Consider the following 25,057-nt stretch of genomic DNA (forward strand, 5'->3'; position numbering starts at 1 on the left):
AGTCCTTGCATGGGGGCCAGCCTGGAGCCTTAAGTTTCCAGTCCTCAGCCTGTCAGCTTTAGGGGGTTGTCTTACCGGCTCTTTCAGAGTATTATAAATGTGCATGAGAATGACTCTCGGGATTCTTGTCACAGTGATTAAAAATGACCCTTTCACCGCAGTTCCTTGATGGTAGCAGAAAAGTATGGAGAGAGACGAAAGGATTGGATGGGCAGGAGGGTCATTTTGATTCCTGGGAAGAGGGAAAAAGAACATTTAAGACTAACTATTTAAGAAGCAAACAAACTTCTCTCTGGTTCAGATCCTCATTGGCACTGGTGAGGCCGTAATCACTGGGCAAGATTTTTATCTTCCTCGGTAGCCAAGGTTACCTTGTATCCCTGGTTAGTTTACATTTTTGGTGGCATTCATGTGTAAACAAATGCAAAACAGAAAGAATATCTATGAGCCAAAATATACGCGTTTCTTCCTTGCTGTTCTTGGTCCTTTCACCCACCCTTCCAGGTGCCTGCTGGTATTATCTTTATTTGCAATAGATTGAGTCCTTCACAGTTAAATGGCAGAGGGACATGTGTAATTAATCTGGTGGTTAAAGCAATCATCAAGTCACATGATCAGGACCAGGGCCAGCAAGGGTAAGAGGGAGCTTAGGTTTGAAAGGAAGACACAACAGCATTGGGCCGTTTAGCTTCTGGACGGACAGTTTTGGGCTCCCCGAAACCAGCTGATTTCTTCTGTGTTCCCTAAAGGTCACTTCAGTGTGAATCATTTACTGGACACAGCTCTAAAGAATGTGTGCCAGTCAGCTTCACAGAGAGAAAGAAAGAACAGAATGGGGATGGTCCTCCCTCTCCCTCAAACCTGAAAGTTAGAAGAGAGGAGGGCTGATGTCACCCTGCTGGTGACCTTCCGAATGTGACCCTGAGTTCTAGAAAACAAGGCTGACTTTCCCAGAAGCAACTTCACGGCTCCAAGGGAAGCTTGCTTTCTGTAGAAAACATTCCTCTACTACTGGCTCGGCCTGCTAGGTCACTATGAATTCAGGTTTGGACAATGGCCTGGGATCCGAGGGAGGAGGAGGCCCATGGCCAGCAAGGTCTCAAGAGCTGGCAACCGCTGCGTTTTGCTCTTCCTTAAATCATCCAGGAAGAGACGGGGAGCGTGGCAGGGAGACGGGAAGAGCTGCAGCCTGGCTGCCTACCCAAAGGTGCTGTATGTTTCATCATGGCTCACTCGGTAGAGTACTTGCCTAGCACGCACAAAGCCTTGGGTTCAATCCCCGGCCATGTATGAGCCCCGAGTGGTGGTGCTGTCTATAATTCCAGCACTCAAAAGGAGGTAGAGGCAGGAGGGTCAAAACTTGAATGTCACTCTCCCCTATACAGTGAATCTGAAGCCAGCCTAGGCTACAGGAGATCCAGGGGGTGGGGCCATGGTGTTGGAGGACAGACCAGGGCTTTCACTGATGGAAATCCATTTTGTCATTTTGATCTGATACTGAAGAGTAGAGCAGGCCAGGAAATTCTGACACATTTTCCCCATCTCCTCATTAATTTTTTTTTTCTAAAGGAAGGATGTTTACTTTTCCACTGAAATTCTTAGAACTTACTCTAGCACTTAGAGAAAGATGCAGAGGGGACACCTGCTTCCCATCTGCTTAGGAGAGAAATGACTCACAGACCACTGTGAATGAGGCCTCGAGTTGGGTCCTCCAGGTACTGAAGTCTGGTTTAGGCTTCAGGTTTCTGAGCAGGTTTTACTGCAGCAGGATAAACCATTTGGGACAGAGGAGTACCTGCCCTGCCTTCCCTCCCAAGTCACAATGCTTGGCTCTGCAGGCCTTGGCTGGAGGAAGATACGGAGGCCCCAGAAGCTAGGTTATCACATGACAGGCGAGGGAACTTTAAAAGGCCCTTTTAACCCAAGCCAAGAGTCACTCAATACCTGCTTTCAAACTAGAAACAGTCCTGCAAAAGAGGAGGCTGAGTGTCACTGAAGTCGCTGCCCATTCCCAGTCACCAGGGACATCAGCCTGCCATTCCTTCCCACTGTACAAGTGGCTCAGGCCATCAGCTCTGCCTCCCTCACCGTCAGCACAACCTGCCTTTAGGAAGAAGTTCTGATTATTCCTTTCCCAGGAAGCTGAAAATAATACTAATCTCTGCACCTAACCACAGTTTTGAGAACTGACATTGTGGTGCTAGGCATGCTGGGTAACCAAGTAATAACTTGAATAGGAGTCTGGGGAAGATGGAGAATACCTTTAAGTCCAGGTACATACAATCCTTAACAGCCACACCAGCAACCTCAGGGCCCTAAGAACAATAGTTCAGTTCAGCCTGGCCCTCTCTAGAAACTCCTCCAACATTATGCAAAGCCAATTTTGTGCTGTAGTCCCTGAATAAAGTCTGGGCTGCATGGGGTGCCTGGCTCCCAAGAAAGCTGTCAGTGACTGGGAAACAGTGTGGCCACTGCAGAGACCTCGTCCCTTCTTGTGTTTGTCTAGCAAAACCTGCAGGATGGAATGAGAAGATCATGAGGTGGTGGTAAAGGTCACCCTTCCAATCCCACAAGCAATACAAACTGTCTTTATTAGGTGTGTGTGTGTGTGTGTGTGTGTGTGTGTGTGTGTGTTCCTACATGTGGAATCCAGAGGTCAACCTGCGGTGGCAGGGTAGGACATTGTTTCTTAGGTGCCATCCAAACCTTGTTTTCTGACTCAGGGTCTGTCAGTGGCTTGGCTGGCTGGCTGGCCTGCAGTCCAAGGATCTGCCTATCTGTATCTTCTTAGCACTGGCTCACAGGTCTACACCACAGGACTAGAGAGAAGGTCAGTGGGTAAAGGTGCTTACAGCCAAGGCTGATGACCTGAGTTCCACCCTTGGGATCCACAATGAAGGAACAAACTCCAGCAAATTATCAACTGACCTTCACACTCAGGTGTGTACATGCACACACACCCCCCCAATAAATGTAAACAACATTAAAACTAAAAAACAAATGTGGGACACTATGTCTGCCTTTTTTATGTGGGTTCTGGGGCTTGAACTCAGGTCCTCATGAATGCACAGTGAACACTTTATCTCCCTTGTTCCCCACTGTCTCCACCCACTGCCTTTTTTGAGACAGGGTCTTGTGCCTAGGTTAGCCTCAAACTATGCAGCCTCAAGCTTCTCCTTGACTAAGGGCGTAAACTCCTGATCTTCCCTAGTGCTGAGAGCCCAGGCATGTGCTCTTGGCTTCCCAAAGAGAGTCTCTATTGATGCTCTCTTCAGTGACTGCTTGTTTGTTTGTATTTCAAAGATGTATTTATGTGTATGAGTACTTGCCTGCATACATGCCTATCAAGTGTATGCCCAGAGGAAGCCAGAAGAGTGCGTGGGATCTCCTGGAACTAGAGTTACAGGCAATTGTGAGCTGCCATGAGGGTGCTGGGAGCCGAACCTGGGTCCTCTGCAAGAGCAGCAAGTGCTCTTAACCGCTGAGCCATTTCTACCTTCTACAAAATGATCTTTAAAGGCGGGTTTTAGGGTTGCCCACAGGTTGGTACATAGTGGCCTCTTTATAAACTCTTCAGCCTGCTTGAAGCTTAAGACATGACAGCAGTCAGGTGATTATGTCCGTCGAGACACAGCCTGGAAGAGCTGTGAGCTGTCAATGAGGACAGTCCTCGTGGTTTCACAGTGGAGCGGACGGTTCACTCTTCCTGTTTGTTTTGAGACAGGGTTTCTCTATATAGTCCATACTGGTCTAGAATTTGTTCTGTAAACCAGGCTGGCCTCAGATGTGGTGATCCTCCTGCCTCTGCCTTCGGAGTGTGCCACCATGCCTGGCTAAGAAGACTAATAAGTAACTGTAGTGCTAAAAAAAAAAAGAATCATGCATTTTACTTTAGATTTCTATTTGTAATTTATGTGTATGTCTACGTATGTCTGCCACATGTATGTAGATGCCTACTGGAGAATAAAAGAGGGGCTGGCTCCCTGGAGCCGGGGTTGCAGGCTGTTGTGAGCTGCTGGATGTGGGTTTGGGGAGTCAAACTTGGGTCCTCTGCAAGAGCAGCAAATACTTATAACCACCGAGCCATGTCTTCAACTCACTTATGTATTTTATTTTAAATTAGTTTTTAATAAAAATAATAATTAAAAAACTAAGTAGTGCTGGCAGGCTTAAGGAAAACAGCCATTTGCTTCACCTGTTCTTAATTCTCCGCCCCTAGGGATGCTAGTTTGGCTGTTTCTTCCAGAACATTCCTCCCTGATTTAAAACTGTAGGTTCTAATGACTTGCTTTTTCCTATGGCATCCTGTCCATTTTCTTTTCTGGTGTTGAGGATTGAACTTGGGGCCTTAGGCATGCCAGGCAAGTGCTCTTCCATTGAGCCATCCATTCAGGCCCTCTTAATTTCTCAGCTTTGTATACCGCCTACTGATGTCCCGTGCAGCAGAAGATTCAAGTGTTTTTTTTTTTCCCTTGTTCAGCCTAACCTCCCTGCTCCATGCCTGCATCTTACCACTCTTCCTCAATTGCACTGGTTTTAAAAATATTTTTAAATATTTTTAGTTAATATTTAACGTTCATATCATTAGTACATAAATAAAATAAACGTGCTGTGAAGAATATTCCCAACTGATCCAGGTAGCACCCTCCAGCTTTATTTCCTCTTCTCTACAACCTCAGGGGTTTCCTGGAGTTCATACCCGCATGACATTTTGTTATTTGCTCTGTTTCCCTTGGCCTTCACTCACCATTGAGCCAGAGTGTAAATCTCAACGTGTTTAAGCACGTCCTCTCTCAGCTCCGTCTCTGCCCAGAGACAGCCCCTTGCAGGTCACTGGTCTCCCACTCAGCCTTCCAATCGACCTCTTGTTTTAACACTTGCAACACTGTTGCCTTCCCGGGATTCCCCCGTCTTCATTCTACAGGCTGCTCATTTTCGGAAACTCCTTTTCCTCCCTGGCTTACTCAGGACTTTCAGTGGAAACATCCTTCCTGGAAAGGATGTGCCCGGGGAAATCTTTGGGGATTTTGTGACCTTTAATTGATCGATGGTGGGAATGGGTAGAGAACTCTAGGTCAGGGACCTGGGAGCACACACGTTTGGACAGTTTTGCTCTGCTGTTTTGGGGTTCAGAGTTGCTGCTGAATGTCAAAGGTCAGATTTGATTCTGATGTGCAAGCCCCTGTCCAATTTCTCTCCCCCCCCCCCCTCTCAGAAGCTTCTGGAGATGTCTAACTCACATCCTCAGCTCTGACCAAGTTTCTTTGAAAATTTCATTCTTTAATAGTTGCTGCTGTTTTCTTGAGACAGAGTTTCTCTGTGTAGTCCTGGCTGACCTGGAACTAGCTCTGTAGACCAGGCAGGCCAGGAACTCAGAGATCCATCTGCTTCTGCCTCCCAAATGTTGGGATTAAAGGCATGCACCACCACACCTGGCATATGCTACAACTCAGTGTGGTAGTGTATGCCTGAAATTCTCAGACCTTCAGGGGAGGAGGCAAGAGGATCTGGAGATCAAGGTGACTCTCAGCAACACAGCAAGTTTGATGCTTGGGCTACACGAGATGCTGCCTCAAATATATATATTTTTTGTTTGCTCTTTCTAAAAGTGTATTAGTGAGATGGTGGGTTTCCTAAATAACCCTAACATTTTATCCTTCCTCCTATTTTCCACTTTGTCTTTTTGTTCAACTTTCTAGAAGAATTCTTCAGCTTCATAGTTTAAGCATTCACTAGAAAATTCCTACTTTTGAAATAGCTGATTATTAAAAGGTCTTTCTTGTTCTCCCCATATTCACTTTTACGTGTGGAGTCTTAGTTAATGAGCTCACATTCTTTGTTCTCTGGGACAGTGTTATGGTCACTGTCCCCGGGTTCTTTTCAGCTTGCACTGTGTCTGTTTCCCCTAAATTCCTTTCATTTGGTTTTGAATCCCTTTCACTTTCTTCAGATGCACCTTAACCACTAAAGAGCAGTTCAAACACACTTGTAATCAATTCACTAGTACTTAATCAGCTCGGAGTCCTCTACTTGCTGTCCCTGGATCAGCACACAGCATTGCCCCAGCCTCAGCTGTGCTGGACACCTGCTGAGCAGACCCTCTCTGGGTTATAGTCCTGGACAGTAAAGGCATCCTCTCTCTATACAGAGGAAGCGTCTAGGGGTGGAAGACTTAGCATCTTTGGAAGCACATTCTATTTTGTATTTATTTGCTTTTAAATTTGTATTTATTATTGTGGTGCGTCTATATCTATGCCGTGTTTATGAAAGCATGAGGGCCCGGGAATGCCCTGGTGGAAGTTGGAGGACAGCTTCCGGAAGTCAGGTGTCTCTTTCTAGCATGGGTTCTGGGGATCAAACTCAGGTCACCAGGCTTTCATGGCAAGCACTGTCACCTGCCGAGCCATCTGGCTGGGCTAGAAGCACATTTTAGACTTGACTTCCTGCCTCTGGCTTCTGCGTGCAGGCAGCATCATCATCTTTGCATGTCTGCACACAGCCTGCACCAACAAGCCGACCTAGCTTTTCCCACTGTGGCAGATCCTGTCTTCAGTTTTCATCACGTGACTGAATTTTATTTATTTTTTGACGTTAGTGTCCAAAGTCACATGCTTCAAGGCTGATGGTTCTCATCTGTTGCCATTGCTTGCCTATTTCTCACAGTCTGTGTATTTACTCCTTTGTACTTCTTTAATGATGGAGTGTGGAAAGAAGGGAGGGCTGGGGTTAATGCCTATGAACCACTGGACTTCTGCATCCAAGCCCTTGCTGTAAATGCTTTAGCCTGGTTATGCTATGATAACATAAATCTGTCAGACAGATGTTACCTGCTGGCCAATTTGGCTGGACAGATATGTGTTTCCTGCTGGAGGACAAACAGCTCCCACCTCCAGCTGCTGGGAGAGTCTCAATGACAACTGAGGGCAGCAGCCCCTTTGTGATTTCCCAGAGTCCCTAATGATGTGGTTCCCAAAGGGTACCACCATATTAAAGACCCACAGTGCTCTTTATCGTCTGGATGCAACTGTTCAGTGGCATGAATCATGGCTGCTTGGCTTTCTTACCCCAGAAAGCTCATGTTTATCTACTCATTTGGTCTGAGAGGCTAGAGGAGGGTCAGCTCTACCAGGAGTAAACTTCCTGTCCCAAGTCCAACCCTGTCATTGTCCCGAGCCTGCTCTTCTGGCTACAATCCCTGGAGAGTTACACACAAGAGATACAAAGAGCTCAGGTATATGTGAGTTGGGGGTGGGGTGGGAGTGGAGAAGGAGGAGGAGGAGGAGGAGGAGGGGGAGGAGTCCTCAATTATCTTCATGAGGTAATGGGCTATAGACACAGAAGTGAGTAATCAATTCACTAGTACTTAATGCTAAGGAAGTGAATTATGGTTCACAGTAAATATTCTTCTGATTTCACAGAGAGAAAATAGTTGATACAGCTACTGGAGTGTATTTAAAATAGATCAGTAATGTTTAAAGTCTGAAGTCAGTAAGAACGGAGAATATAACCCTTTCTTTTAGGTGTTTGTTAATTCTAGGCGATAAGATTACTTTGCTGTTTGGTTTCTTTCTATATTTTCTAGTTTAAGCAAAAGAGCCTGGAAATGCATGAGATTTAAGGCCGATTACTTCTGAACCATACATGAACTTTTAGGCCAAATTTTAGCTTAATCTTTTTGTTGGTTTGTTTTTCTAATTCTTGTTACTCTATTTTAAAGAGTTGAGTGAAACTCCCAAATATCTTCAGAGATGCATTTACAATCCAAAGCATGCAGACAGACCACAGGGGTCAAAGACTGGACTCACCTGTTGAAATAGCAAGTGACCATTGCTCCAGCTATAGTTATCCGCTGGCATGCAAGGATGAATTCGCTAGTCCACACAAGGCCAATTAAATGGTACCACCACATATACCGAATGCCCGAAAGAGGCTTATATTCCACTTGGCCACCTTCCATCACCTGGGCAGTGCCTAAAATTTAAAATACAAACATGCTTTACACCAATATTTCCCTGATCTTGGAAGATGCATCAACGGGCCATGTTTCTTCATGCTTGGTCTTTGGCACTATGCAAAATGTAGATGTCAAAGTAAAATTTAAATTCATACAGCAAACACTTAAAATTTGAGAATTTAAATAGAACGAACAGCAGTATTGACAGTGACTGTAGGAAGTTCGTAAGACACTTGACATACACTCTAAAATTCATTCTACTTTGAAGGTGTGAAAATGGGTTCCAAAGAGTCTAACTTTAGGGGTGTCTCATGATTAATAGAAGGACGCCTTGCCCTGGATACTTTGTTACATCACCTTGTATGATGTGGGCCAATATGTTACATTAACAAAGACACACAAAAATATGGCTGTATTATAGAACTCTTCACCAAAGAATCTAGATTCCATGAAAGAGACTATGGAGATTCTTCCTTTACTCAGAGGGATTCCATTTAGAGTTTGTTGCAAGAGCAAACTCTCTTAGCACATCTAAGATGCCTGAGGTCCTTGATTTGGAGCTTAGTGTTTGGAAGGCTGGGACACATTACACTGTTTCTTGGAGTCTTAGTCTTGCCTGGGTACTAACTTCCTCTAGATAGTTTGAGCATGAAGTGATATAAATAATCCAGATTGCTTCTGAGATAAAGCCTGGCACACAGAAGTATCCCTCCATGGGTGATAACAATTATCATTATCTTTATTGATATCATATTATTGTTATCTTGTATTTCAGGAGTATAATACTGTATTAAATTAAGTTCAGGAAGGGTGTATTAATAATGTTCCACTGCTCCTTTCTCCTCCAACCTAAAGAATCCTTTGGATTAGCTCTGTAGATACTGGTAAACCAGCTACCAGCTCACAGCTCCGTGGCCATGCTTGATTTCTATATCATTTCTATATCTCATAAGCTCTTTAAATAAACTACTAAAATAAAGAAAGCAGGCACTTTGGTCTTTGGTGAAACCTGCAACCTGCCTGTGATTTAAACATGTCTTTGTGCTTCTTGTTGCAGTTACACACAGACGTTCAGTTCCTCCATTCCTTCACCTTTAGACATTCACAGTGGAGTTTATGCACAAAGAGAAAGGACAAAGACAGTCACGTGTGAAGCAAAACCACAGAAGGAGGTTGATCTTCACTCCTTCCTCTCTAAGTTCTGCCAAACAAGATTCCCACTGTGAGAGGCAGTGGGGTAGCTTGCTTTACAGAGGTACAGCCACAGCCACACTGGGCTACTGAATGCTGAGCTCATTATGGCTTGGAAAGAGATGTGTTTCAGGTGAGGCACATATTCAGAAATATGCCTATGTTTTTTCCAAAGCTGGTGTGTTTCAGAAAAGCGTTCCCAAATGCAAGGAAGTGGCCCCTCATGATGACAAAGTCCTTTAGATAAATCAGGCTTTGAGGACAGCACTCTAAACCATGTGAAGTAACCAGAGCCTGAGGACAAGCAGGAAGACAGGGAGTCCCAGCAGCAAATTGTTTTGGAAGTGGAGAATATTTACATAAAGGGGGGTTTGTGGCATCACTTTCCTCACACAGATAGAAGGCCGCTATGGATGCTGAGAAGACAATTTGCCCTCTTGGCTGCCCTGCATGGTCACTGCTACACATTTCCCAGCTTGTCACACTGATGACAACAGCCAGCACGTGGAGTATCTGAAGGGATCAATCGACCCACTTGGCCCTCAAAGACTTGATACCTTCCAAAGAAGCAGAGCCCATAGGCTCTTTCTGACAGATTTCTGTGGGTCAAAGTGCCGAATCTCCTCCACTCACCCCATGTGTGCCGGCAATTGGGCATGCTCATGTGTGAGGGTGTGGGCATACATGCCATGCCATGCAGGTGGCCGTCAGAGGACAGCCTTCAGGCTTTAGTCCTTGCCTTCCCGTCGTGTTTGAGACGGTCTCTTTACTGCTGCATAAGCCATGTTAGCTGGCTGACAAACTCCTGAAGCTCCACCCATCTCCCCCTTTCCTATAGCATGCTGGGATTGTGGAGGCTTGCACTATCAGGTCCAGCTTTTATGGAGGTTTTGGGGATCCAAACACAGGTTGTCAGGCTTGAACACCAAGTGCTTTTACCCAGGGAGCCATCTCTGCATCACCCTGAGTGCCTTTTATTTCTTCCTCTGTCTCAGTTTTACTGAGTTGTTTACAGATGTTCATTGAGAGAGGATTATTCAGCTTCTCAATACACTGGTTGGCACTTTGGAGCAGATTATTTCCCTCTAGAGTATAGTGATTGTTTGATCCATGTGTGGGTGTTTAGGAGTATGCTTTGCCTCTACTCCCCATTTATGATGATTCAAAATACCTCCAGATGATGCCAGATGCCACCTAGGGGGAAATCACTGCAAGAGAACCACTGCTTTAAGCAAATAAATTGCTTAAAGGATCAGGCACCGTGCTTGAAAGCCTGGGAACCTTCACCATGTTCCAGAGCCTGAGGGTGGGGCAGGAATGCTTATGCATGCAGGACTGCCCTCTCCTGGATCGGCCTTGGTGGTGCGGGCAAGATCCTGATGGGGAGCTGACCAATCACAAGCAAATGTGTGTTTTCAGTTATCACTAAGGATTGTAATCGCTTCTTCGCATTCTCTCGTGACTTGACTGCATCTCTTCCTGACTCTAAATGCGACACAAGCAGCCACCACCTGCAAATGTAATAAACTGATAAGGTGCTAAGAATAAAGCGTGATGCATGGTTAACTACAAATGAGTTATGGGTAATATGATCCCAATGCTGAAATTAAACACTTATGGAACACCTGCCGCACGCTGGCATTTTGATGGACATCAGCTACTAGCAGGAAAAAATGGAATATGTGAAAGGAAACCAGAAGATGCCTCCTCTGAGACTCTGAGGACTTAACAAGTGGCCATGTTGGTTTGCTCATCTAGTCTTCTCCACAACTGCTTTATAATCTCTCCTCCAACCACAGAGCCAATAACTTCACTTCTGATTGCTCTAAGAAACATGAGGCAGTCAGAAGACCTCACTCCTGCCTGCTCCCCACGCATACTTATCAACGTGTCCAGAATTTAACCTCCGCCCTTGAAAGGGTAAGCTGCCCTTGAGCCGAGGCCAACCCTGCCATTAGATGCCACTCTTTCCCACACACTTGAAAAGGCATCTTCACAATTCTGCTCTTCTCCATCAAAATACTCCCTTTCCTGGGCCATTCTCAACTCTTCTCCATGAACACAAATGGACTCTGGACTGCTTCCTTGGCTCCTTTTCACAGTCCAATCCCTTCCGATTGACCATCTATACAGATCTTTCTAATTCCTTTCCTCCTCCCTTCTGTTAAGCAGCTCCAGTCATGGCCTCCTTCCCCCTCGTCTACAACAATTACAATAGACTGACCTCCAAGGTGCTGTAAGAAAGCAATGCTGAGATCTCCATTCTTAGCTTAGACACGGAGCCACTCACAGGCCCTGGAAACTCTTTTCCGGAATACCACGCTTGTCACCTACCCCCAGCCTTCACTTTCAGCGCCCCCTTGCTGCCCTCCCTTTCTCTAAAACCCATTTGTTTATTTTCAAGAGCAAATTAGGCAGGTGCTCTACCACTGGGCTAAGCCCCAGCCTTCTAGGCTATCTTAACATTGACATGTCTCAAAGCACAATCCTTTATCTACTCTCAAATACTGTTTGTACATTCCTTCTGAACTTCAGACTCATTGCTTATTAGAAATATCCATCTAGTTGTTAAAAAATAACTCCCCCAATTAATTTCTACTCATGAAATGCCCCTCTCAACTTTCTGTCCCATCTCTGTTAATTCCCATCTCATCTTCCAGCGGCTAAAGTTAGAGAAAAGACAAAACAACCCAAAGCCATGGCCAGTTCTTTGGCCTTCCTCCTTCATCTACTGCACTAGCAAATGCTACTCATTCTAAAGTCTTGCAGAACCCAGTATGTGACACTGCAATACGAAGACCTGGTAGCCACGCACCGCTATCTGTCTCCATCCTGCATAAATGCATTAAAGTGAACATCAGGACATGTTTCTGTTCTCCGAACTTCCCACCCCACATCCCCAGGATTTGACCTCATTCCTTCTCTGACTTTGGTCTGCTCTCTTAATGACACCATTCTAGCTGAATGTGCTCCTTCCTGTGCCCCAGAACCCTGTCTTCTTTATGGTCCTCTACTTGGGACAATGTTCCTTCCCTATATCAGCCTTGTGGCCCTGTCTACACCGCTTTCAAGTCTTTGTTCAAGTATCTCTTGTTCAACCCTGACTCCAACACTAACCCTATGGCCAAATTTAAAGTGAGATCCTGTCTCCTCAGGCATTGGCGGTTCGTTTCCTCTGATTCACGATTCACTTTTCTCCATACCTCTTACCAACTATTACATCTTTTGCTTACTTCACTCACAGCGTGTTTTCCTGTCTTCTAACTGAGAAGGAAAGCTGTATTGTCCACATGTTTTAATAGGATTAGTTTTTCAAGACAGAGTTTCATCTATATAGTCCTGGATGTTCTGGAACTTACTTTGTAGACCAGGCTGGCTTAGACCTCAAAGATCTGCCTGCCACCACCTCCCAAGTGCTGGGATTAAAGGTGTGTGCCACCACTGCTCAGCTCAGGATTTTTAGCTCACAGTAAACGTTGAATTAGTGGATGGACATATAGATCGGTGGACACTCTTCAAAGGACATGTTCTAATTTTTAACTTTAATTGTATGTGTATGGGTGTCTTGCCTGCATTTGTGTCTACGCACCATGTGCACACCTACACCTGTGGAGGCCAGAAGAAGGTATCATATCCCCAGGAACTGGAATTCCAGTTCCAACTGTGAGTTGCCATCTGGGTGCTAGGAATTGAACCTAGGTCCTCTGGAAGAGCAGAGACATTCTATTAAAGATGTTTGAGGTGCTGGGCGGTGGTGGCACATGCCTTTAATCCCAGCACTCGGGAGGCAGAGGCAGGCGGATCTCTGTGAGTTCGAGGCCAACCTGGACTACAGAGTGAGTTCCAGGACAGGCACCAAAGCTACACAGAGAAACCCTGTCTCAAAAAACCAACACCCCCCCCCCCAAAAAAAAAGATGTTTGAGGCAACTTTCTAGATCTCTCTGAAACACACTAGATAGAATTCATCATATACCCAGCTGTAGCCTTGACATTACTGGCAAGTTTTAAAGCACTTTAAGAGACTATAGTGTTACACTGATCATTGTAAATGGCAGGTTTGTAAGAAAGACAGACCAACTAGAGAGGACAGTTTCCCCAAAGGAGCTCAGTTTTCTAAAATGTTCTGTGTATTTTTCTTGCAGCTTTCCTAGAAAATTGGTCCACAGGTCCCACTGACTCTGTGGCCTTCTGAGCCCCCAGCCTGGCTTCTGCCTCTGCTCTAGCCGCAGGAAAATTAGGGAAAATAAGAGGAAAATATCATTGTCTTTAATGTCCATTCTGATGTAGCACCCTGAGCCAAGAGACAGAGAAAGAACAAATATGTCTGCTGTGGAATATTATAACCAGGCAAAGACGTGTTGTATTTGTCTGTGCTGCAGACTGTTATTTTAACTGTAGAGGTGTGTTACTTTTGTTCATGCTGCATTTGCTTAATTATGTAAAGATGTGTTGCATTTGTTTCACCTGGCCTGCCTAAGGCACCTGATTGGTCTAATAAAGAGCTGAATGGCCAATAGCTAGGCAGAGAAAGGACAGGCGGGGCTGGCAGGCAGAGAGAATAAGTAGAAGGAGAAATCTCCTTAAGAGGAAAGAACGAGGGAGAAGAAAGAGGGGAGGAGAAAAGGAGAAGGAGATGGGAACTCGGACACCAGGGGCGAGCCACTGAGCTACCCAGCTAGCAGCCACAGAGGAAGCAGGAAAGTAAGACATGCAGAAGGAAGGAAAGGTAAAAAGCTCCAAGGCAAAGCATAGATAAAGAGAAACAGGATAATTTAAGTCAGCAAAGCTGGATAGAAACAAGCCTAAGCAGAGGCCAGGCATTTGTAACAAAAGAATACGAAGCCTCCATGTCTTTATTTGGGAGCTGGGTGTGGCCCCCCAAAAGAAAAAACAAAGCCAACTACACACTAGTAAGATGTGTAGTAAGAGAGTTCCCTTCTCCTTAATGTTCTTATACTTGTGGATGACAACCATGCTGGTTAGTTTTATGTCAGCTTGACAAAGCTAGACTCAGCTTAAAGGAGGAATCTCAACTGAGAAAGTGTCTCAACCAGATTGGCCCGTGGGTGCATTTTCTTGATTGATGATTGATGTGTGAGGGTCCACCTCACCATGGGAGGTACCACCCTGGCCTGGTGACCCTGGGTGCTCTAGGAAAGCAGGCTGAATAAGCCAGTAAGCAGCACTCCTCCACGGCCTCTGTATCAGCCCCATGTTCCTGCCCTGTTTGAATTCCCATCCTGATTTCCTTCAATATTGGACAGTGATGTGGAAGTATAAGCCAAATAAACCCTTTCCTCCCTAAGTTGCTTTTGGCCGTGGGGTTTTATCATAGCAACAGACACCTTTACTAAAGACAGCAACACATCTCTTTCATAGTAATGAGCACCTTGAGACATACGATATTTATCTGGAGAATCAGACTATTGACTTGCTTACTGCTAAATTTCAAGTATCCAAAGCACACAGTAGGCACACATAATACATCTTCAGAGAAGAGCACATACTAGGCAGACAATCAGTATTTGCTGAAAGAAGGAAGAATATGAAGACAATACACAGGAAATACTCAAGTTTACATGCCCAAGAAATTTGTAGACTATCATCCATGAAATAGAACACTGGGAACAAATTTCAGAATGCCTAGCTTCTGAGGCAGTTGGTGGTGGAGAGCTGGGGTGAGAGTCAGGAAGGGGAGTGGGTTCTAGGTCACACTGGAGCAAGGCGCAGAATGACCCAGGAGGATGGCTTTTCTCTGCACGACCTGAACTTCCGGAAGCCACTGCAGACTCTCCCCTCCTCCTCACTCTGTTCCCAAGACAAGGCTGGCCATCTGCAGCCTCAGTGAAAGAACTTCAATCATCTTCTAGCTCCCTGATAATTTTCTTGAGTATTGTGTTCTCAAATCCACCAGGCACAGCAGACGGGGAACAAATAATGAGCACGGCTGAAACCAGTGTGAGATATTCCTTAGTCAGCGCTAATTCCTAACAACAACAGCAGCAGCAACAACATGTGGTCCTTCATTTGCAAGGCAAAGCTCTCCTTCAGCTCAGGCTCCCAGGCCAGCACAGAGAACTGATTCCCCAGGAAATCTGAAGCAGCCTGGACCTCAGGGCCTTTGATGGGAAAACCCTGTCTGAGCCTGCTGCCTCCTCTCCAAGCGTAGCTGAGTGCCTGTTCCAAGCGCACTGTGTTTATGGCTGTGACTGCCCTTTCAGCCACCGTGTGGACCTGGAAATACCCACACCCTTTTCTAGTGTTCTCCACTCTGGGCTTCTAGACCACAGTAGTGATCTCTTGCCACCCAGATCATCTGGCCTCGTTTCTGCTCGCCAACAGCGTGTGCTGGATTCCTAAGGTAACTAAGACTTTTGCTTTTTGTTTGTTTTTGACTGGTTTTTAAAGGCAGGGTCTCTCTTTGTGGACTAGGAGATCGTTGAATTTCTGATCCCCCAGCTGAAGCCTCCTGAGTGTCCTTCCTGGAGTGACAGGTATACCCCATCACAGCAGGCTCTTTACTTCATTGGATTAATTAGTAGACCGTCCTAACGGACTAAGAGATGTTACTGCTGCCCGGATGTGCATAGGCTCTGCTGAGATGATCTCCAAAATGCCACAACTTGTGAACTAGTGAACAGATGAATGAAATCACTAAAGAAACAGCTCACATGAGGAAACATGACCCACCAAAGTTCACTGTATTTTTTGCACATTAAATTATTAACTTACTCAACTACCAGCCCCCAAAGAAAACTCATAAATATTTAACTGCTGAAGATAGCCCTCACAACACACACACACCTTCACTGTAGGACACAGAGAGAGATCCTGTCCTCTCATATCACTGCCCAAGAGGACATTAAATGACACAGAGAGACACCGGGCACTGTCCACCTGCGTCCTCAGGCAAGCATCCTTTCCCAAGACGTGGAAGCTGCTCGCACTTCTCACAGGCACAGCTGGGGCATCTTCCTAGAGTCAAACGTCGATGCAGTTGCTGGCCTGCTTGGCCCAGAGCCAAGCCACTGACACTGAATGAAGAGGTCTTGGGGAACAAAAGGGACTTTGTGCTCCTGGACAGCCCATGAGTGTGTAGAGAGGAGGGTCAGGTGGCCCGAGGGAGTCCATGATCCTGATCTACAGCTGGGAGGGCAAGGGTAACTCTTTGTAGTGCCTGCTCTGCTGTGAAGGCAAAGACCAGCTTACCCGGAGAGCTATATTCGGTTCTAGACTCCCAGCTTTCTTTTCCTTCCCCTAGGCTCCTCTCATCCCTGCCCCCTGAGCTCTTGCACTAACAGAGAACTATCATACTCTGACACATGGTCCTATGAGGTGGCTGTGGAAAAACAGGCTACCTTCAACCAAAGAATGGCCTCCTGCCTCCCTGCCTTCACTCTGGGTCCTTGTGACTGAGGCTGTCAACGCACTGTTATTGGGCCCATGGAAGAGAATGTCACAAGGTACCAAGTTAGCAGTTCAGTCTCAAGTCAGCTTTGGAGCAGTAACTCCAAGATGTCACCTTCAACTCTCAGGACTGGGTTTTTATCCTTCTTGACTGAGACCAGGCCCTCTCCTGGGATTCTCTCGACCTGCACTGAGTCTATATTTGCTCCATCTGTTTCTGATATTCTGGCAATTTCCAGCCTACCCACTTGTGCCGTGGGGTTGGTGCTTCACTCGGAAAGGGAGGTCAGTAGTGGAAAGTGTGGAGACGCCATTTGAGAGAGCTTTGGAGCAGAGAGCCATGGCTCATCCTCACTGCATGATTATCGATGGGTGACTTACCGGATCTTTAATTTTCTCACTTTAAACTTGAGAATGGCAGACAAGTTCCAAGAGGACTGTAGTGCTGGAGGAGGAGAACGTAGGCAATGACCTGGTGTGGAGTCAGCTGAAGGCCTTTCAGCACACAGGTGGCTTCTCCACTTTGTGCACACAGCCCTGCTCTGCCTTCTGACGGCACTGAGCCTACCTTGAGCTAGTGAGCTAGAGGAAGGCTCCCAGTGTGCATGCCTCTTAAGTGCCGTTGTAGTAGAGATTCTCCTCCCTTCTGGGTCATAGACCTGTAAGTTTTGAACTGTGCATGTCTGGCCAGATGGAAACTTCATTTCCCGACCTCCTTAGCAGGTAGGTGTTAGCATGTCCCTTAGAGCTGGCCATTGTGGGTGGGTAGAGTTCTGTGCTGCCTGTGACATCTGAGGAAGGATGCTCATCTTCCTGCCACTTTCCTAAAGGCTGAAGTGAGACACCACGGTTGAAGCCCAAGTGTTCCTCTCAACTATGAAACGGCAAGAAAGAGCAGAGGTTGTGGAGCAAGAAGGCATTGGGATCTTGTGTACGTTACCTTACATCTTTCAGTTTTCTTTCCTTTCTAGACAAAGCTCATTCTGATTATCATAGTCTATCTGCTTGACCAAGGTTCCTCTCTGGGTGGTTCCTGGACATTCCCTAGAGGCCTTCAGAGACCTCCAGAAGAGGCTGCTCCTCCAGCATCCCCAGAGCTGAACACGTGGGTCTCCCAGGGCTGTGGCTTCCAAGGACCTGTGAGCATCTTAATTCTGTAGGATCACTTCATTCCAGAGGAGAGGGAAGAGAACCGAGTTTAGAAGAAGCTACTACCCTGAAGTTGTTCTGTGACGTGGGCCTGCATCTGTTTTGTAGACATCATGCAAGAGCATGTATTTTTGCCTCACTGAATGGAGAAGATACACTTGATAATGTATTAGGGAACTGCACCAGCCTTGTTGATGTGGCGTCTGTTCCTGCTCTTGTCTGCCTGGGAACAGTCTTATAAAGTAACTCACTGCTTGTACTTGCCACAGAGTGTGAATCTGGGCCATCACCAAATCAAAGAGCAAAGTCAAAGCATTTTCAGGACTGTGGCCCGCCCACCAGCTGCTCGTCCTCACACTGGTTGGTACCAGTCTGCAAGGATGCAGGGGGCTTCAGCTGAATGAAGGTCACCACTGAGCACATTGTTTCTTCCATCTTCCAGCTGATGTGTGTGTGTGTGTGTGTGTGTGTGTGTGTGTGTGTGTGTGTGTGTGTCTTTTATGCAGGAGCACATGTGTGCAGGTGTGTGTAGAAGCCAGAGGACAACCTCAGGTGTTACTCTTCAGGCAGCATCTAATTCATTATTGAGACAGTGCCTCTCATTGGTCTAGAATTGACCAGTAGGACTTGACCAGTAGGCCAGGCTATTCCTGAATCAGTGAGCCCCTCATCTGACTCTCTGCCTGTTGGGTTCTGGTGATCAAACTCAGGTCCTTGTAGTTGCAAGACAGTACTATCTCTCCAGGCTCCTACATTTTCTTCTCATAACAGGAAGTTCTCAGTGAAGGCAACAATGGGGTGATATGCCTAGGCATAAGCTTTCAGCACCGTTTTAGACAGCACTTTGAATGGCACTGATGTAGAATGTTAATGCCCTATTAGCATGATAAAATATATATTTTGTTTATATATTTATATATTTGTTTGTTTTCAAGATAGGCTTTCTCTGTATAGTCCTAACTATCCTGGAACTCATTCTGTAGACCAAGTTGGCCTCAAATGGAGATCTGCATGCCTCTGCCTCCCAAGTGCTAGGATTAATGGAGAATGCCATGACCACCCAGCAAAAAATATATTTCTATATCCATACCAAATCTGTCCATCCATCCATCCATCCATCCATCCACCTACCTACTTTGTCCTATCCCAAGTCAAATAAGATCAGAATCCCTGAAGGTGGGGCCCACAAATTGGTAAAGTAGTGAAACTGGTTCTGAGAAAGACCCCAGGTGGAGAAGCAGCCTTGAGATACAACAGGAGAATGAAGGCTACTGAGTTGTCCTTTCAAAACCAAAGCAATGTGAACGTCCACATGTACTTGTTTCAAACTCAAGCTGGCTTTGCTGGAAACAACTCACTTAGCAGAGTCTCCCTGGATTCTGTGTCATCTGTGAAGTACTGATCTGCCAGGAGCTGGCAAATTACCTTGGAGAAGATTTAAACCTGGAGACCTTTTGTTGTTGTCTGTTTTGAGACAGGGTTTCATGCAGCCCAGGCTGGCTGAAACTTACTAGGTAGCCAAGGATGAACATGGACTTCTGATTTTCCTGCTCCCGTTTCTGGAATGCTGATATTATAAGCATGTACCATTTCACTCAGGCTTGTATGCTTGCTCGGGAAGGTCTCTACCCACTGAACATATTCTCCAGGCCTAAACCTGAAGACATTTAACAGAAGTCTTCCTGTGAGCTTTGGTTCATATCATAGTTTCTCCTAAGTTTTCAAGCCTGGCTGAATTTCTTAACTCATGAAACCCAGCTTCTCCAAGGCCGAGACAGAGCCCCTGGCTCCACCACTGTTATCTCCAGACGTTTCTGGTTGCAGAAGAGGTTTGGTGCTCACAGGACTAGGTGGACAGTTCTAAAATGGCGGCACTCACCGGCAGTTCCCAGGCTCAGCAGCACAGCCACCCAGAGGACCCAGAAGGAAATGAGGATGGCAAATGTCCACAGTGGCTGGAAGAGCAGGAAAGGACAGCTGCTGATGGCTTTATTTGTGACCTGGAGAAGCTCAACAGCCAATTTCATTCTCTTCCGGAGTGTGAAAATCAAGACGAGCAGAACCGCCTGTTGAGAGAGAGGCCAGAGCAAACCACTGCAGAGCAGAGAGGGACAGAGAGGGCCTGGGTGGGGGTGGGGCTGGAAATGGAAGCGTCTAACTGGCCTCAAGCAGCTCTCTTGGAAGATGTTCACTACTGTAACTGAATAGATAGATCAGCTCCCAAACACTGACTGAGCCCCTACTGTGTACTGGCCTCTGTGGGAGATCTCATAGTCATAATGGCGAACAAGGCCGAATCCCTGCCTAAAGGAGCCAGTCAGGGTTCAAAGGTGAGAATAAGGCTCTTGAAAGGTCAAGGAAAAAGTTCTATTTTCCTACCCCCATGCCACACACCAGAGATGGGCTGCCAACAGGCAAGAGAATATGAATGTGACGTAAAATGACAATGTCTCAAAGCTACTTGCTGTGTCTTCTTGACTGGGTTTCTCCTCCACATAGACATAGTTATAAGTCTCCCAAATTTAGGAAACCAGAATCCTTTCCCCCTGTATCATCCAGCCTTCTTGACTATTCTCTTCCTGGTCAAGCGTCTTGGTTTGTCTTTGTTACCGCCAATCTCCCACCTCTAACTGTCTCTTCATCTACCACGAACTCCTTGACCTCAACACTCTCCTGACACTATCCTCACTAAGGCCACATCCTGTGACCTCTGGAGTGTTAAGTCTTCTAGAACATCCAAGTTGTTTTTGGCTGGAATTCAGTAACTTGGATTCAGAGCTGATGGTGGCTACTCAACCAATGTTTAGAAGGGCTTGTCTTACTGTCACGACTGTAGCGATGATGGCAAAGGCCAGCATGCACTTCATGTTCTCCCTTTCCGTGTCCAATTCTGTGCTGAGGTCGTTGGTGTAGTCATAATACAACCACCATAAGACTCCGCAGACAACTAGGAAACAAAGTGATAACAGGCTTGGCATGTGTCCTGAGATTACCCACTCCTCCATCACACACACACACACACACACACACACACACACACACACACACACACACACCCTAGCAACTTCTGACCCAGTGATCCTGTTCAAACAGTAGGTTCTAAATTCCCAGATGTTTTGGAGCCCATCACTTCTCTCTGGGTGATCTGGACAAAGCCAGGTCTACAGAGAACCTGTCAATCTTGGGCTAGCTACTGGTCTCTGGAGACACAGGGACCTAGCTCACAGGATGAGTGTGAGCAGAGGAAAAGCATTCGAGTCTGAAGTCTAAAGTATTCACAGAAGGTCTGCTGGTGACAGCTCCTGGGCATGGGGGACTGGATGTTGGCTTTTTTTTTTTTTTTGAGACAGGGTTTCTTTGTGTAGCCCTGCCTGTCCTGTACCTTGCTCTGTAGACCAGGCTGCCTTGAACTCACAGAGATCTGCCTGCCTCTGCCTCCTGAGTGCTGGGATTAAAAGCATGTGCCACCATGCCTGGCTGGATATTGTCTTTTTACCCACAAAGGTGGGTCATTTACACAGCCCACGGAGATCATGTTACCAGAGTTGCACTGGGAAGATACACAGACACTGCAAATACTCTGCATCTAGATAAAAACACGACCATAAACTATCACTGGTGTAACTCTAGGGAGGTCATAGTTGTCTACCGATCATAGATGGGGAGATGGATGCTATAGCCTTACATTGTCACAATGGCCATTCTCCAATACAGAGCTTGCTGTGGTTTAGAACTGAAATGCTCCCTAGAAGTTCATGTGTTGAAGGCTAGATCCCCAGCTGGATTGAGTCTTGGCATTCTTGGGAGGCAGAAGAAACTTTAGAAGGTATGATCTACTTGAAGGAAGTGGGTTATTGGAGATGTGTTCTTGGAAGGCATATGGGGACCCTAACTCTCTGCATCTTAGTGGCCATGAGGTAGTAATCAGCTTTAAGCTATCACATGCTTCCAGGAGGAGAATAATGCTACAGGCTCATAACAAGGAAGCCAGTGATTATGGAGTGAAGCCTCTGGAACTGTGAGCCAAGCCAGTCTCTCTCTAAGTGATTTACTCAGGTATTTTGTCAGAGTCGGAAAGGTGACTGATTCCAGGCCTCTGTGTGGCTGCCTAAGAGCAGAATTAAATATTCAAAGGGATAAAACATTACAGTTATATTGGTCATTCAAAATTAAGATGCCCCATATCAGTTGGAAATTGAAGCCTCTACTCTTTCCTCAAAACTCCTAGGGTAGTCACAATCCATTGTAAGGAAAAGAGGGTCAACACAGGGTCCCCTGGTCTCTGCTCCTTCTCAGCCTTGCTCTTCAGACTGACCAGAGCCTTTGTGTGACAATCATAGGTTCTTACAGGTCCACAGAGTAAGTGTAACATAGAATAAATCCTTCAAAATGAACAAAATGAAAGACAGAAGTTCTTTTCTTCTTTCTTTTTTCTTTTTCTATTTCTATTTCTTTCTTTGAGACAAGGTCTCTTTATGTAACCCTGGTTGTCTTGGAACTTGCTATGTAGACCAGGCTGGCCTTAAACTCTCACATGTTCATCTACCTGCCTCTGCCTCCCAAGTGCTGGGACTAAAGGTGTGCACCAACGTGGCCAGCTGGAATTCTTCCTGACAATGTATTTAAGTAGCAGTAAAATTTGTTTTTGTTTTGTTGCTTGTTTGCAGTGCAGATGATTGAATGTAGGGATATGTGCATGCTTGGCAGGACTCTAGCACTGAGCACTGTCCTCAGCCCAGTGTTATGGGCTCCAGGGTCACCCAGTTGGTAGGCTTGTCTCCGGAGCTGCACAACAGGTAGAATCAAGGATAGTGTGGGCAGTAACTTTCTTTGAGAGGCAGAAGCAACTCCCACCAGCCTCCCTGGGCCTGGTTTTCCTCATATGTAAAATGATAGGGCTGGACTGCATCCCCTTCTAAGACTCTAGTTAGTTAAAAAACAAACCAAACAAAACAAAACCCCCAACCTTTAAACTCTGTACTTACTGGAATGTTGTTCCATTTACTCAAAAAGAATGGAAATACTTACACAGCAATCCCAAAATAACCAACGAAATGATGATGTGGACCAGAAGTGTGGAGATGAATCGGAAAGTGAACATCATGGCCAGAGACAAGGCTGGAAAGGTAAACAGAGGTAAACATGATGCTCCAGGGCAACAAGGCAGCAGGGGAGGGTGGTGGGTAGAAAGAAACATAAAACTGTGATTGCTGACCAGGCCCAGGAAAGTAAGGGCTGACAGGTTGACTCCATTTCCAAGCATCCTGGGAAACAGCAAATACTAAACACAAATACCCAGGGAACCCTCCTAGGCCTCTGACACAAGTCAGCTATGGTAAGGAGGTTCTGAAAACACCAGCATTCTTCTCAAGTTTAAATAGTTAACAATAGATAAGTAATGAATAAATAAATAATGGGTTAAAATAAATGTAAAATGTAAATGTGAAAAAAGAAATCATACTTTTTCCTTTTTCTTTTCTTTTCTTTTTCTTTTTCTTTTCTTTTTTTTTTTTTTTGAGACAGGGTTTCTCTGTGTAGCTTTGAGCCTTTCCTGGATCTCGCTCTGTAGACCAGGTTGGCCTCGAAGTCACAAAGATCTGCCTGGCTCTACCTCCTGAGTGCTGGGATTAAAGGCGTGCGCCACCACTGCCCGGCTATACTTTTTCTTACAAGTCCAAATTAACTATTTAAATTTTTACCATATTTAAGTCTTTTGTCTTTTATTCTGGGCTATGTGAAGTTCTGACTCCCCGCCCCCCAAAAGACAGGGTTTCCCTGTGTAGCCCTGGCTGTCCTGGAACTCACTCTGTAGACCAGGCTGGTCTCATACTCAGAGATTTGCCTGCCTCTGCTTCCCAATGCTGGATTAAAGGTGTGCACCACCACCACTGGGCCAGTTCTAACTCTTAATGTTCTTAGATACACTTATGCAATCTCAAAGAATAATGTCTTGACAATGAAAAACAATTAAACTTACTTTTTTTTTTTTTTGAGACAGGGTATCTCTGTGTAGCCCTGGCTGTCCTGAACTCAGAGATTCACCTGCCTCTGTCCTCCAAGTGCTGGGATTAAAGGCATACACTACCATCATCCAACAAATCAAACTTACAATTATTAAATAAACTGTATATGTAAGATGTTGCATTTTATTTTCTAATGCTTGGCTTTTTAGGATTGTGATTTTTCTGAATACTTCTGTGACTATGAACACTAATTCTCGCAAATAAAGCAACTGGAATTGCTTATAGATGTTCCGGTATGGTGGGTACAGGGTTTGGAATCAGACCTGAGTGAGGGTCTCAGCTCTGCAAGCCTCCTAAGTGCTAGGATTAAAGGCCTGTAACACTACTGCTCGGCTAAGAAGTAGTTTTTTTTTTTTTTTTTTAAAAAAAAAACAGGCAGAAATCTGTTGATGGCTGACCAAAAAGTCTTTCAGCTTGGAGGTGGGAGGCCTGCTATTGGAAAGAGCAGTGACCTACAATATTTGTCCAAAGCGGCATGGCTTAACCTCTTCAGACAGAAAATTGGCTCTTAGCCTCAGCAAGGTGAAATACAGCATTGAAGCCACAGGTTCCAGAATATGCAGCTGCTTCCCCAAAGATACAAGGAAGCAGGCCTTTGCTCAAAGCAGGCAGGGCTCCATCAGGACTAGGACAGTATCATGACATGCACTCCTTCCTTTCCCCAGCCAGCAGCCTTCTCATAGACTGACAAGTGGAAGGCACCAGCAGAATTGGTGTCCAGTGCCCCTGATGCTTTCATTTTCCATAGCCAATGCATAAGGTGGCAGTGTTTTATTTACCCATGTTGTATGTAGAGTTAACAAAAAACAGGAGCCAGACCAATATGTTAACTCAGTTCTATGCAGGACAGCTTCCCAGCTGAGAGCCAACTAGTCTTCGATTCTTACTTCCCCTGTCCACACTTGAACCTTTGAACAAATCTGTGAAGAAAATACATAAGCTCTATATTTAGGTCAAAGATGCTGGTTTTCATTATACAAGGTACTCGAGTGTTGAGAAATTTGGCATTCCATAAACAGTTACTAAATAAAATTAATCAAGAATTACCAAATGTGAAGACACACAAGCCGAGGATGGTGTCTCTTCCCGCCATTATTCCACTTAGAATTCGATGGAGAGCATCAGCATCATTTATCAAGACCGATGCAAATAAGGAATAGCACTCGGGGGTCTGAGGGATACACCGGTTAAATATGGGGAAGGACTTGCTGAAAAGAAGAGGCAGAGTTAATGGTGAAATGATCAGTCATTTACCTTTAAAAATGTTTATGTTCAGAATCCCAACATCCCCAAACCAGAAGTTCAGCATCTATGAAAAGGACTTTATGACC

At 45.6% G+C, this 25,057-nt stretch overlaps 1 protein-coding gene across 2 annotated transcripts in view; it reads right to left on the bottom strand.

Moving 5' to 3' along the window:
* The window catches only part of Slc44a3 (solute carrier family 44 member 3), a 71,829-nt gene that overhangs the window by 29,572 nt on the left and 17,200 nt on the right, over positions 1 to 25,057 (bottom strand). For both annotated transcript variants that reach the window (XM_036190849.1, XM_036190850.1), the window contains exons 6-11: positions 24,774 to 24,934; positions 22,732 to 22,821; positions 20,526 to 20,650; positions 19,583 to 19,769; positions 7,806 to 7,971; positions 76 to 232 (exon numbers count right to left, since the gene is read on the bottom strand). In XM_036190849.1, coding sequence (XP_036046742.1) covers positions 76 to 232; positions 7,806 to 7,971; positions 19,583 to 19,769; positions 20,526 to 20,650; positions 22,732 to 22,821; positions 24,774 to 24,934 — 886 coding nt within the window. The remainder of the gene's footprint in view (positions 1 to 75; positions 233 to 7,805; positions 7,972 to 19,582; positions 19,770 to 20,525; positions 20,651 to 22,731; positions 22,822 to 24,773; positions 24,935 to 25,057) is intronic.

This window comes from Onychomys torridus, chromosome 6 (assembly GCF_903995425.1).
Source record: "Onychomys torridus chromosome 6, mOncTor1.1, whole genome shotgun sequence".
Taxonomy (NCBI): Eukaryota; Metazoa; Chordata; class Mammalia; order Rodentia; family Cricetidae; genus Onychomys; species Onychomys torridus.